Below are 15,399 nucleotides of genomic sequence, written 5' to 3'. Positions count from 1 at the left end.
TTCAGCCATTTCACTTGATATATTGTGCAACAATGTGGTATAAAGGATATGTTCTGTTAAGTTGAAAGTCTGTGTAGCTCAACTAAGCATACATCTTTGTTGGAGAAATTTTTCAGTAGGAATTTTAATATATCAAGTCCTTTCAACTCTCCATGCTGCCTGGTTTTTACTTTTTAAAAACTATAAATTACAACCCTAGATGAGTTACTGTTACTTTAGAATTTTCACTTATGCCACCATCCTTCCTTTCATCCCTGTCATCCTGCCACTTCACCACATCGCTTTCCTTCTTCATTCATTATTTTGTATCCAGGGAAGGCTTTGTCTTTTACTGTCCTAGCATCTTTATAGTAATTACTTGAATACTTCTGTGAATCTGCATTACTTCATAAATATGTGTTCCTTTTATATAAGTTAAAACATTTTAGTGTAAATTCTTTTTTTTTCCCTCTTGAAACAGGAGATACTCCCTTAGATTGAAAATATCACTAGGGTAAAAAATTATATTTTTTGTTTGTCTGTTACACAGAGCCTTGTTTAGCAGTATTGTGGATGTATTGTTGTAGCCCTGCATGCTTAATTGAAATCCTCCAGTGAAGTTATAGCTATTAATTAAATCTTTTACCTTTGAGATACATAGCTGTGGGAGAAGCAAGGGTAAATATGGTATCTTTGTCCTCAAAGATACTAGAGAGATCTAAAATTAGGACAAAATATTGCAGCCTCATATCCAGGTTAATGGGTGAGTTATATTTGCCTAAATAACTTACATGTTATTCATTGTATTATTACAACAAAATTTATATTTTGGAAGAGGTTTTCTGTGGTTCCAATTTATTTTCCTTGCTTTTAAAGTATTATAAGAATTTAATGGCTTGCTTCCAGGTTACTCACTGAGTTAGGAGAGACACTTTGCATGTAAGGATGCAAAGCATATTTTCTTTATACTTATCTCTGTTTTGAGGTTTATCAGGCACTTATATTACTGTTAGCTTATGAAGAGTTGACTCATTGGAAAAGACTCTGATGCTGGGAGGGATTGAGGGCAGGAGGAGAAGGGGACGACAGAGGATGAGATGGCTGGATGGCATCACTGACTCGTCAGGCATGAGTCTGAGTGAATGCCAGGAGTTGGTGATGGACAGGGAGGCCTGGCGTGCTGTGATTCATGGGGTCGCAGAGTCGGACATGACTGAGCGACTGAACTGAACTGAAAATTAACAGTTATTAAATTACTGTTAGCTTAAAATATTATACCTAACCTGTAGAGTTAGTGTGGCCAAGTAAGTACACTAAGGATGTTTTGATTTTCTAAGAGCTAGATATGTTTGTGGATACTGCTTTTACTTAAAAATTTAAAAAATTTCCTGATTTATAAAAGGAAGGCAGTGGAACTTAATTTCAGTGGAATACAGAATAGTTACGGTAAAAGGAGAGAAAAAAGGCTTAGAGAACAGACAGTTTATTTTTGGTATATTAAAGAAGCATTTCCCACTTTTTCAATCTCATGCTCACCAAGAAGGCAATCAAATCAATTTTTAGAAGTTGATGAGATAGTTACAAATAAAACACTATCTATTATAAATATAGGTGGCGCTCGCTCTTAAATCAGCAGACTTAGAAATGACCCAGAAGTGTACTGCCCTTACCTCTAGGCTCCTCTGAAGTAGGAAACGTTTAAGGACCTCATTGGGGTTACAAGCTGGAGAAAATTAAAAATCTAGATGGAGAAATAATTCTGGATTTTAACTTCGGTAAGAGATTCCCAGCCGAAACTGGCCTCCCTCCGTAGCCATCCAGGTGAAGCAAAATATCCTCCCTTACATTACATTATTTTATTTCCTCTTCAGCTTTTTATCCTTTTCAACAATTCTTTGAGCTTTCAGCATCTTGATTTAAAAGTGCCAGTGATTCTGATGGTGTAAGTAGTTTAGTCACTCACATATTAGCATGACTTTGTTGAATCAGATTCTTTTGTCTTGAAAATCTGATCAGCAGTACTGAGAGAACTATAGCTTTTATAGGGTCATTATTTTTTAAATTGTGATGAGAGAAGGTATTTAATTTTGGAACATGGAAAACTATAGGGGTAAGAAGGTTTGGGTAGAATCGCTCTGATATAGTTGAGGGTAGATTGGGACATTTGCTTCCTGGAGACCTGAAAAGAGGGCATACTAGTGATTGGGAAGAGAGTAAAGAAATAATAGTGCAGAAAGATGCCAAAGACAGATTTTTGCCCATTTCAAAATTTAGCTGAAAATATGCCCTTTTTGTCTTCTCTCTCCTGCTTTGTGTAGCTTTTTCCCGTAAAACTCCAAACTTGGCTTAGTGACACTTAGGGTAGTTCATCTACATTATGGGTGAGAAAGTTTCTGTAGGCCAGTCTCTGAAGGACTTGATGTCAATACCATTATTTCTAACAGAGAAGATGTTTTCTTCCTTTCATGTGATTTATAGGTAGATATTTGGAACATAACTAGTCTGAACTGCCTGTCACTTTACAATACTGGTAATCACAAAGCAGTATACCTTGCCTTCAGGGCTGGCCTCTTCTAGTTGTAGCAGCAGCATACTGTCCTGGAGGAGGCAGTGGCACCCCACCCCAGTACTCTTGCCTGGAAAATCCCATGGACAGGGGAGCCTGGTGGGCTGTAGTCCATGGGGTCACTGAGAGTCGGACACAACTGAGCCATTTCACTTTCACTTTTCACTTTCATGCATTGGAGAAGGAAATGGCAACCCACTCCAGTGTTCCTGTCTAGAGAATCCCAGGGATAGGGGAGCCTGGTGGGTTGCCGTCTATGGTGTTGCACAGAGTCGGACACGACTGAAGCAACTTAGCAGCAGCAGCAGACTGTCAAAGGTCTTTTCCTTTGGTGCTCTAATCTGTATTGCGGGTTCAATTCCTGGCATCTTGAACAGATACTCTTTTACGCTGATGCTGTAGAGATGTGGTTGCAGGTGTGACTAGAACAGCATGTACTGTATTTAGACCATCAGTTCTGGTTCCATTGATGACTTTAGTGGACTTAAGCAAATAATTAAACGTGCCTGGGACTGAGTTTTCTTTTTTTCAAAACCAAAGTAATAGTTGCCTCATTTTCCTTACAGTTTGGGAATATTAAATGAAATAGTAGTTATCAAAAAGTTTGAAAAATGTAAAGCACCATGTGAATAGTTATTTCTGATAGTAATATAATATGAAAAAGATGTTTTAAACTGTGTTAGTTTCTTTCTTTCTGAGTGATGTTCATTCTCTATATCTGAAGGGTTTTGTATACTTTTTCTCTTAATGGAAAGTGAGAAATGTATATCTTCTTGAGCATCCAAATAAGAAAGTTGAAATCATGTTTATTTAGATAAATTAACTTTGAAGATTCCTTGGAAGAACCTTTATGGCGAAGCTGTTGTTGCAACTCTAGAGGGATTATATCTGCTTGTTGTCCCAGGAGCAAGTAAGTTATTTTAGATTATAACCATTCAGTAAAGTCATAGTAAAATTAAATTGTTACTTTGGTTAAATATTTTAATATGTTTAGTAAAACAGAACATAATTTAAATAAACTAATCATATTCATATATGTACACATACATGCATTTTACATATACATATATAGCCACATTTTATATAAAATATTTTATACTGTTGTTAGAGTAATTTCAACCATTTGTGAAATTTATTATATTCTCTGTGAATAATTATTTTACAACTAAGTCTTCTGTTGAGATGCATTAGACAGATTTACTTTTGAGAATGAAAGTAAATACATTTTTTAAAATGTACTGTCATGTTAATCTACAGATTAGAAATTTTTTTCCCCCATTTTGTTGCTTCTGATTTTGAGTGAATGTTCTTTCAAAAGCATGTATAAAGTAGGTAATTTTCTCATTATACATTATAGTATTTTAATTTTTAATGAATATTTTGAAGTAGTGATGTTTTTAAAAGTAATATCTTTCATTATTAATATTTTTTCAGTTTGAGATCAGTATAATGTTAAGAAAAGTTCAGATATTTTAGGGAAAAGTTACTTGTTTTAGCAACCATAAAAGACAGTTTTTATTTTTATACTTTGTTTTCCAGTCTTTACTGTATACATGCTTGATTTAACATAGTATTTATCATGTTATATATGTAACATGCATCCGGCTTCTTTGCTTAGTATGTGTATATATATATTTTCCAAACTTAACTTATTTTTAATTGAAGGAAAATTGCTTCACAAGGTTGTGTTGTCTGCTGCCATACATCAGCATGAATCAGCCATAGGTATACATGTGTCCCCTTTCTTTTTAACCTCTCTCCTACCTCCCACCCCTCTAGGTTGTTATAGAGTGCTGGCTTGAGTTCCCTGAGTCACACAGCAAATTCCCATTGGTTGTCTATTTTGCACATGGGGTATCTGCTTCCAAGTTGCTCTCTCCGTTCATCCCACCCTCTGCTTTCCCCCACCCATGTCTATAGGTCTGTTTTATATGTCTGCATATCCATTGTTGCTCCGAAAATAGGTTCATCAGTACCATCTTTCTAGATGTCATATATATGTATTAATATAAGGTATTTGTTTTTCTCTTTCTGACTTAACTTCCCTCTGTATAATAGGCTGTAGGTTCATCCATCTCATTAGAACTAACTCAAATGTGTTCCTTTTTATGGCTGAGTAATATTCCACTGTATTTATATACCATGGCTTCTTTATCCATTCATCTGATGATGGACATCTAGGTTGCTTCCCTGTCCTAGCTAAATAGTGCTGTAGTGAACATTGGGGTACATGTGCCTTTTTCAAATTTGGCTTCCATGGGTATACCATGGGTATATGTCAAGTAGTGGGATTGCTGGGTTATACTGTAGTTCTACTCCCAGTTTTTTTGAGGCATCTCCGTAGTGTCTTCCATAGTGGCCTTATCAGTTTACATTCCCACCAACAGTGCAAAAGGGTTATTTTTGATGAAATATGAAAACCACAGTTTCCATGGTGATAGTGACAATTTTGAAAGGCTATATGATATTTTATTATGGACTGCCAACTGGTTTTTGCTGTTACGGTGAACATTATAAACTCATCCTTCGTATAGATATCTTTCTCATTTTGTGTTTTTTCCTTAGGTACGTGATCAGAAATGAGATTACTAAATTAAAAGGATATGATTATATGTATTATATGATTGTTGATACATATTCTTAAATTACTTTCTCAAAGTCTTTTTTTAAATCAATCTTACATTGATACCAGCTGATATTGGATATTACATATTTTTTGTAGTTACTCAAAATTTTACCACTCAGATATAATAATTGGAAATTTTTTGATGTATTTTCTGCCTTCTCTTTGTTTTTCCCTTTTACCTTCCTACTCACCCTTTTCCCCAATCATCCTTTTTCCTGTATTCTTTCTCCCTTTAATTCGTTTCCTTCTTTCCTTTTCCTTTTGATATGAACTTTGTAAGTAGATAGGAATCATTTATGTAAACTTCTTGTAAAACCAATCTAAAGAATATAAATGTTTTTACAAAGATTACCTGTTACACATACACACAATATTATAATGAGGCTGAACTTTGCTTATTTATTTATTATTGCCTTTCTTGATGTGTGAATTAACTATATTTTTAGGTATTAAATATGATGCTGAAAAGGAAGAAAAATCCTTGCAAGATATTAAACAGAGAGAGTTATCTCGAATTGAAGAAGCCCTTCAAAAAGCAGCAGAGAAAGGTACAATATGTTTATGTTTTAGAAAAATGTGCATACACCTATGTTTTAGGTACATTTAATACTCTGTAAAGAGGATTCTTTTGTAAGCCTTCATAAGCTATTCCAAAGAATCTTCTTTTAATATCATATCTCATAATATTGATTGTAAAGATTTTAATGACACATTTAGGAATCATTGCCTTTGTGATTATTTTATCTCACTGCCAGTTAAATTTTCTTACTTTTCTTAACCAGTCATTTCTACTATGCTACTTTATGGAGACTTCCCAAATTCTTTGAGTTCTTGTAGGCCTGTTTGTTTTTCCCAAAGGTTAATGGTTTCTTTGTCTGCATTTTCACCTGTGTTGTTGAAAGATAATAAAGTTCAGCATATTAATATAGTGAAGTAATGTTTAGAGGAAATGGTGCTGTAATTCTTTTCCTTGCTATATCTTATCATATTATACAGGATATTTTTTAAAAATTGATTTTTCACATTTCAACATTTTAACATCTTAAGTTTTAATAGTTTGTTTTTATCTAAAAATAAATCTGGTGACTATTTTAATTTGGTTTATGGAGCAAGAATAAGGATAGGATAAAACAGAGTAGTCTATAGGATGGTGAGTTAAAGGCATTTCAAAGCCTTTCCAAGTTTGTTTTTCTCTTTCAAGTCAAATCATACTCTGATTGCTGGTTAGCGTATGAGAATTAATACCATTTTACATCATTTTTGCATCATTTGGTAGCATGTTTATGTATTTCTGTGATGGAAGAAGATGGTATTAGAAATGCCTAAGGCATTTCTCTTTGGTCTCTCTTAAAAGATATGGCCAATGTTAGAAATGATAGAAATTATATTTTGATATTATAATAAGATACTTAAGCTGCTGATGTTTAATTAAATCAAGAGAAATTAAAAATAGCTTATTAAAATTCTTTGTCAATGATTCTAATTCTTTTTTCCCCCGAGTGTTTTTCCTTTATTCAGAATTACTGATTCTTTTACAGAAAAGTACTAAAATATTTCAGATACAGAGGCTGTTTTAATGGTAGAAAATTTTAAAAGTCTAAACAGTATTTTCCTTTCTCTTTTCATATTTAACCATATCTTACATTTCTGCTGAAACTTAAGGATCTGTATTTCCATGAAAACAATTTTCTTAATTTCTATCACTTTTATCTGCCAAACAAAGCAAAGTGGTCGTGGTTTTGTTTTATGCCAGTTCAGTGTGAATATTTCTTTTTATTTAATATTGGTTAATTAGAAATAGTTTTATTAAAATGAGGAAAAAGGCTTAGAGAGCACTAGAATTTAATTTCTTTCTTAAATCAGTTCAGATTAAATCTGTTTGTTAATACACATACATATAATTATATGTAGTCATCAATTGGTATATTTATATATGGTTGGATATATTGCTGTTACATGTAATTATATACTTTTAATTTATAATATATATAATTTATATTTTCCCTTTTGAGAAACAAACCCAAAACTCATTTTTTTTCTTTTTTTTGGAATAGAAATAACTGATTGCTTTAAAAATATTTTAGTGTTTCCAGTGAACTATAAGAGAAAGCATAGTATATACTCTCTCCATTTTAGTAGTTGACAGCTTAATCAGCAAATTGATAACTTGCTATAAATTTTGTATTAAGTGCTTGTGAATTTTGACTACTGGGTTGTTAATACATAGGAAACTTGTTTTTGGGTCTGGCAGAGAGACTGTTAAGGATGATTTGATAAATCTATAGGAGATCAACATCTGTAGTACTAAGCTTGTGTAAATCGGGCTGTTAGGCTTATAAATAATCATTATATTGCAGTTTCTTGGATGATAAGGTTAGTTTTTATTAGGATAGAACTAAGATTCAGAAATTAAAACTCAGTTTCATTAACATTATATTAGGTTTGTCAACAAAATGTTCTAAGTATAAAAGTTGGGAAAGTATAAAAGTATAGAAGTTGGGAAATATGTTGATAGAGATTTTTTTTCTCAATTATTAAGAAATACATTTAGTCACTTAGACTACATTTAAGTACTTTCTCTAGTTTATATGAATATAGACCCTATCTTCATATAATGTTGTTCATGTGAATGATTAAGGACAACCCTGGCCTTTATGTGCTTTCCATTTCACCATTTTTAATTAACAGTTTTGACTTGATTACTAGACTTTATTTTTTATACTTATTATTTTCCCACTTATTCCTTGATTTTGAAAGCACAAAAGCACTGTCGCTTATGTATGGAGACTCAGAGGTAAGGAGAGGAAATGATTTAACTATAAGCAGCAGTTGATTAAAAAAGAGAGTCTTTAGTCCGATCTGCTTTAAAGACGTGCTTTTACTCAGTTTGTTTCATTTGATAAAATAGAGTGCCTGCCCACTGTTATGTGGGAAAAAAAGAAAATTGAAATATAACTATAAGTTCATTTCTAGAGAGCTTGCTTAACTGTCAAAATAAACTTCTTGATATTTTTCTTCTTTTATTTCATTGTAGTAAATTATTTTTTTGGAAAGGCTATTGTAAAATAAAGGGTAATGTTAAATTCCTAGTAAAGTCAAAAGATTTTCAAATGCTATAGAGATTTTATATTTTAAAATATTAATTTATCAAAAACTCTTAAAATTTTAGAGTTAATGTTAACTCTGAAATCAAATGTTTTTTCCTAAAAGATTTATGAAAATTATCAGTTTCTTGTTTCACCCTTCTCTACCCTTTCAACTCACTCCTTAGAGGGAGCCATCATTTTAGAAATATTAACATTCTGTGGTTGTCTAATTTATTAATGTAAGGCACTATCTTGTATTTCCTTCCACAGTAGTCAAGGAATTTACCTCTCTTAGCATCTTTCTTCATCCTCAATTCCTCTACCTTCTCATAATACGGCCATATCATAATTTTTGGCCAATTCTAAGTCAAAATTTACATTACTATGACAAAATAATTACTGTTCACTGGATGGGTCAGAGAATATACTGTGATTATATTTCCTCTGCACCAGCCTTTTGTTTTTCTCTCTTGAATTTGTAAGTGCTTCTTTGCTGCTGTTTAAATTTACGTTAAGTTCTGTGTGCTGCATGAAATCTATCAATCATACGGCTCTCCGTGTTATTTTGCAATTGCCCAAACACATCTGTTGTCCTCTCCCTGTCCCCCTTGCCCTCTTGAAGAGCAGTGTTTTTGGTTGTGGTTTTTGTTTGTTTGTTTTGTTTCAGTTCTGCTGTATAATTGTCATCCTAGAACTGATCTTCACTGCTCTTCTGTTTTTAATTCATCGACTCCCTTGCCTTTTGTTCTTAGTTTTATTCCTTTGTTTAGCTGAAGCATTTCTGATGGCTTTTACGAAAGGATGTACTGGATATAATTTTTAAGATCCTTTCAAGTCTGAAAGTTTTGTAATTTACTTCCACACTTGTTTGATTTGGCTGAGGATAGAATATTGAGTTTAAAATTAGAATTTTAAAGATAAAAGTCTTTTGACTTCCAGGTACTTTTGAGAAGTCTGCTGCCAGTCTGTTCAACACATTGTTGTAAACACAAAAATTAGAAAATTCCTGTAGCCTACTGTCAGAGACCTCATGTATAATAATAGACAGGAGAGGGTGTAGAGTCTCATTAATGAGATGTAGTTAGAGTATTACAGAAGTTCATAAAGGGCTTATCATGTTCAGCCAGAGATCAGGGCGGACACTCTGAAGATCTATATTTCAGCTGAGTATGCAGAAGGGAGAGAGGGCATTCTAGGTTAAGGCGCTAGTGAAATGAAACTGTGTAAAGCATGTATGGGGAACTGCCAAGAATTTGGGACTTTGATAGTGTAGCTGGAGGGGAGTTGGAAAGCTAAGTTTATATCAGTTTTGAGAAATTTGAATACTGTGATGGTGATGATGATATTGATAGCAGGTAACATTTATTGAGAATTAACTGTTTGCGGGTCACTCTTCAAAGTGGTTAATATCAGCTGACTCATGTAATAGTCATAATTCTATGATATAAAGGCTTTTATTGTTCCCATTTTACAGTTGAGAAAGCTGGAAGTTAAATAGCTTGTTCTACGTTATGCTGTTAGAAAATGATAGAGCTAGAATTTGAACTCGGTCTGGCTCTTGACTGCGTTATAATGGACTTTGTTCGATAGTCAGTGAGAAAGTCAGGAAGTTACTTTTTCTTTAAAAATTTGGAGAGTGATGTGATCATGGCTGTGTTTTAGGAAGTGGTATATAAGCTGGATTTGGGGAGCAAAATGGAAGATGGTGCTACTTAACCATCACTAATAAGAATGAATAGAAAGGATTCAGACAGTGTGTCTTGAAGAGAACATGATACTAAAGTAAGATGAATTCAGGGTTAACTGAAAGTTAACCCTAAAATTAGCATAAATATTTCTGCAATGTTTCCTTCTGAAAATGAACAAATGGTGGGCAGAAAGGGAACCAAAATAGCAGATTTTTGCTCTCTTTGAAAATCGGGTAAATCAATGAGACATTAGCCATAATTGATATTTGTCTGTTTTGCTTAACTTGAAATTATTAATTGTTATGATTTTAATTATTAAGAGTTTTTGTTTTAATGTATGAAAACAGAGCCTGTGTGTTGAAAGAATGGAAATGGTGTCACTTGAGAATATTTCCGTAGAAGTAAGTTGTTTTAGGGTCACTGGATTTTACTTGTTCTGTTATATGATGTCTAATTCTTTGAACTAAGTTCAGATGTATTTTACATATGAAATTAAAGATGTCTTAAAATGCTTTGCATTTTGGTTATTGCTGCCGTGCGGATGCAGGCGCACATTCAGGGGAGTTCATATATGGCTTGGAAAACTTGGTTTACAAGGACATAAAGCCTGGTGGGTATGCATGGTTAATTATACTGAGCTACATACAAAATTATGTTCTTACCCATGCTCGTGCTTTTAATGGAGTTTATATGGCATGTCATCCTTTGAGAAAATATGGAAATGTAATTCATGTTTTTCCCCTTCACTGTCATTTCCTTTCTTCCATCTTCTGCAGCCATTTATTTTCTCACCAAATGCTTAATGTCTTCTAGTAGGAAGACTATGCTGGATGCTCAGTGTTCATGGGGTGAAGCAGACCCAGTCCGCTGCCTTATGCAGTTTACAGTTTGATCTGTGGATAACTTCCAAATCTGGACTGCCTTTTTGACTTTGTTCTATAGTATAGTAGTTTTTCAGTTAAACAATTTCTCTTCTGTAGCAGTGGTTTTCAAACTTGTAAAAAGCAATAAAATGGAACCTTTTTTTTTTTTTTTTTTAGTGAGACTTTATTTAGGACCTTGATAAAAGATGTTTCCCTGACTTTCTTCTCGTCTCCTCCCTGATTTGCTTCATCTGTGTAGTAGCTTTGGCAGCACATGTAGAGTACTGTCCTGGACAGCCTCACAAAAAAGACACATTTGAAGGCTGACTGTTTTAGGATTTATAGTAGGATTTTTTTGTATCTTAGGAAGTTTACCAAGCACATTAAAATAATAATAATTTCTAATATTTTAAACAATATTTAAATATTTTCAAATATTAAAATATTTTAAATATATTTATCTATAACTTTTCAGGAACTTGTTGTATTAACTTAGTCACACTTAAAGTTTGTTTTGATTAAGTGGCAAGCAAGTGGCATCTCTATCTCAAGAAATAAACAACAATAAGCATTACAATAGAATTACTTTTGCTGCTAGATACTTCTTTAATTTTTAGGTTCATTATGACAAATGGAAGGATGAGTTGCATGGCAGATTTCATAGCATGAATGAAATTACCCTGAAAGGAGTTTCTCTTTAAACATATCTGCCCCTTGAGTAAGAGTGACTGACTCTTTGTCTTAGAGTCACTTTGTTTAATATAAAAGATAACTCATGGTTCACTGTCCAATTTTGTGGGTTGTAATCGAACCAACTTTCTGTTAGTCTGCCAGGGGCAGTGTTTTCTGATCTTACTAAGTACAACCTGCCTCCAGGATACAAATGAGTTCTAGTGGCCTATTTAAATATATAAAAAAAATCATTGGGCAGCAGTGCTTAAAAAACAAAACAAAACAGACAGAGGTCACTCTAAAGTAAAACTTCATGATTCAGAGTTTCTTTTTATTCTAAAAGTGTGTATTAGCCTGGATTTAAAAAAAAAAAAAAAGCAAAAAACTAAACTTGGCCTAGAGTTTGATGATGCTGAAATGAGAATAGTTAATTTTGTTGAAGATGTCTTTTGTTTAGTTGCCCAGGACTTAATGTGTTCTTTATAATGCCTTCATTTTTTTCAGTTTCTGAGTGCATATTTGTTGTTGTTCAGTCACTCAGTTGTGCCTGATTCTTTGAGAGTGTATATTTACTCATTAAAATTTTTTTTTCCAGAGCAATGATTCTCAAAAAGTCAAAACTATTTTCATAATAATTCTAAGACATTATTTTTTTCCCCCACTGTATTAACATTGGTACTGATGGTGCAAAAGCAATGTTGTGTAAGATTGCTGGCTGCCTTAGCATGATTTAAGGCAGTGGCACCAAACTCTACTGCCAGTAGCTATTGTATTGTTCCCTGCCAGTCACTCACAGTAAAAACCAAAGTAGAATGGAAGAAGCAGCAGTTTTGCTTAAGAAAATCATTGATGAATAGAAACCATTTAATTTTAATAGATTACAGCTCTTGAGTATATGTGTCATTTTGTGACAGAAGAGGAAGCATACATGTTGGACTTCTGTGGACTGAAGCAGGATAATTGTCTCAAGGGAAAATACTTGTGCAGTTGTTTGGGTTTTCAGTTGCTTTTTTCATGGAAAGCCATTTTACTTCAAAGAATGGCTGACAGATGATTATTACTCAGATTTGGGTGTTTGGGAGGCATTTCAACAACACAGCTTTAAGAAAAAAGAACTGACAGTGTTTGTTACCAGCAATAAGATTTGAGCTTTTGAACAAAAATTAGAATTTTGGGGAATTTGTATTTGCCACTTTGAGCTTCACAGCTTCCCATACTGAAAGACTTTTCTGATGAGATTTTTGGTGGTATTAACAATGTGATTTTTCATATTAAAAAATAAAGTGACTCCACATTTGTAAGATCTGTATAATTCAATGAAGCAGTATTTCTGTATTATTAAAGTGTGGTAAAATATTATGAATGTATTAAAGTGCATGGTAGACCGGTTTTAATTTAGACGAAAAATTGACTGATAGTTTCAGATTCCAAGGTGCAGCTTTAAGAAACTATCACTGGTTGAGTTTGATGTAGTATCAATAATTACATGAAAAGATGTTTATATACAAAAGATGAAGATGTTCCTCCTGTTTCCTATTACATTTCTATAATTAGGTCAGATTTTCCTCACATACTCCAATCTAAACAATAGATCCTAAAAGAGCGAAGGCAAAAGCAGGTATTTGTATCCAGCAGTCTCCTACTAAACCATACATTAAGGAGATTTGTGACTGTAAAACCGTATCAGTCTTCTCATTACAAGTTTTTGTTTGGAAAACGTAGTTATTTTTCATAAATACACGTTACCTGTGCTATTGCATAATGGGTTATTTAATAAGTTAATAACCATTAAAAAGCTTTTCAGTGTTTATTTCCAACGTGGTAAATATCAGTATCTGTAACCCACCCTAATGAAAAGCTGGTTAAGGTTCTCAAATTTTAAGTGTATTAAAGGGACCCTAAGACCAAAACATTTGAGAATGGCTTTAGAAAGTGACTGGGGATCATACATTTATTATCCATCAGCTTAAATGAAGACTCTGTAGTACTCAGATTAGATTTTGAAACCATTTGAAACATGGTGCATCTAACATTGAGATCAAAGACAGAACAAGGTTCTAGGACAAATGTGAAACCAGAAGGATAATAGGAGGTCAGATGAGAAGAGTGAGTTATTCCAGACTCTAAACCCAGGCAGCTGAATCCTGTCTCCGAAAACTTTCTCCCTCAGTGGGATGGTTTTCAGGGCTTCTCTGGCTTTCTTAGCTATTTCTTTTCAAATAGTATTTCTCTGAGAACTTCGCTGAATGTTTAATTTGTAAATGAAAAAGATTTAGGGAACCATCACTGTGACAAGAACTCCTGGTAATGGCAAAGTCCTGATTTACTAAACCTGTTACAGGTTTAGTAAATATTTCCTTCTCGAAACTTAGGGTCTTATGCTTAAAATCCAGGACTTGATAATTTGATTCTTAGTTCTTGTAGTGGCGGGATAATTTGCTTTAAAATATCAAGGAAGAACAAATTTAAAATTTCAAGCTAAATATCAGTATATTCTCTATAACATTAATTGAGCTTGTATATTTTATTTTAATGTCCAAGTGTAGATAATTTTGATTCAGTTGAATAGATACATATCATGTGCTTTGTGCCTAGATATTATGATAATTCTTGTTCTAATGAAGGACTCCTCCTGACTAGAAACAAACCAGTTGTGCAGATACTTCAGATTCAGTGTATTCATTGCTTAGTGGAAGTCTGTATAAGGCACCAGGGTTGATGGTCTTGGAGATTCTTGGAAGAGTTGGAGAAGGCATTACACAAACAGTAGTGCTGGACCTGAGATTTGAAAGCCTGCTAGGAATTTGCCTGAAGAACTTGAGGGAGAGCAAACTAAGTTCAGGGAATCCACTATGTGTAGAGGCATGAAGGCATTAGAAAGTTATAGCTTGTACACATGGAACTCTGCTCAGTGTTATGTGGCGTCCAGGATGGGAGGGGAATTTAGGGGAGAATGGACACATGTGCATGTATGGCTGAGTCCCTTCTCTGTTCACCTGAAACAGTCACAACATCGTTAATCAGCTATACCCCAGGACAAAATAAAAAGTTTTTTTTTTTTTTTTTAAGTTATAGCTTGTTTTGGAAAGTAGCAGTAGTTTTCTTGAAGTGTCCAGTGCAAGGATGAGTGGCAGAAGATAGACCAGGACAGGGGGATAGGGACTGGATCATAAAAGGACCTCTGTGTCATGCAAACACTTTCTCATTTTATTTGGCAGGCTACAAAGAGCCTTTAAAATAATTTTGAGCAGGGATTAACAGGCTGTGAATAGTATTTTGGAAGATGTGAATCTGGTAGTATTAGGTCAGAGGAGGTTAGATTAAAGAAAAGAGTGGAGGTTGGAGGCACGGGAGACTATACAGAGGCTGCCCCAAGAGTGAGGACTGGATTTGATGTGTAGTAGGCAGTTGAGTGTAAAGATTTATAAGTTGGGTAAGATAGGTTTGGGTTAATGCCATGAAACAAGGCAGTGCCAAATAAAAGAGATGCTAAAGGAATTATTAAGCTAAATGTAAAATTCTGTGTACAGTTTTTTTTTCCCCTTTTTGTATTCTTTATATTCTCAAGAATGTAAAGGATCCTGTTTTTGTGAGGTGTATCATTCAGAGGAAGTCATCTGTCAGCAACCTACCCATTCATTTCATTTGTGCTCCTACCATACACATTCTGTCATTATTACATTTCCCATATTTTGGCAATGTTGAAATTAAAAATTAAAGTTTATACTTTAAGCAGTCATAAATATTCTAATGGGCACTGTGTACAGATACTTTACTCAATTTTTGTGTAATTGCATCTGCTAAGTTACTTTCTTTATTACAGAAGGTTATTCTAGACTAAAAAAGGTTTGTGAATTTCTGCCTGTATTGAAGTAACAGGTCAGTTTAGAATAAAATAAGGTGAATTGTACCAGAATTT

At 33.7% G+C, this 15,399-nt stretch overlaps 1 protein-coding gene across 4 annotated transcripts in view; it reads left to right on the top strand.

Moving 5' to 3' along the window:
* VPS13C (vacuolar protein sorting 13 homolog C) overlaps positions 1 to 15,399 on the top strand; it is a 180,020-nt gene that overhangs the window by 14,273 nt on the left and 150,348 nt on the right. For 2 of the 4 annotated variants that reach the window (XM_068965193.1, XM_068965195.1), the window contains exons 4-6: positions 3,360 to 3,455; positions 5,618 to 5,719; positions 10,493 to 10,555. In XM_068965193.1, the coding sequence (XP_068821294.1) occupies positions 3,360 to 3,455; positions 5,618 to 5,719; positions 10,493 to 10,555 (261 nt within the window). The remainder of the gene's footprint in view (positions 1 to 3,359; positions 3,456 to 5,617; positions 5,720 to 10,492; positions 10,556 to 15,399) is intronic. The other 2 variants (XM_068965194.1, XM_068965196.1) reach the window with 1 other exon arrangement.

Source organism: Capricornis sumatraensis, chromosome 2, assembly GCF_032405125.1.
Source record: "Capricornis sumatraensis isolate serow.1 chromosome 2, serow.2, whole genome shotgun sequence".
NCBI lineage: Eukaryota > Metazoa > Chordata > Mammalia > Artiodactyla > Bovidae > Capricornis > Capricornis sumatraensis.
Note: the sequence above shows the minus strand (reverse complement) of the source record. Positions and strands in the feature narration are given on the sequence as shown.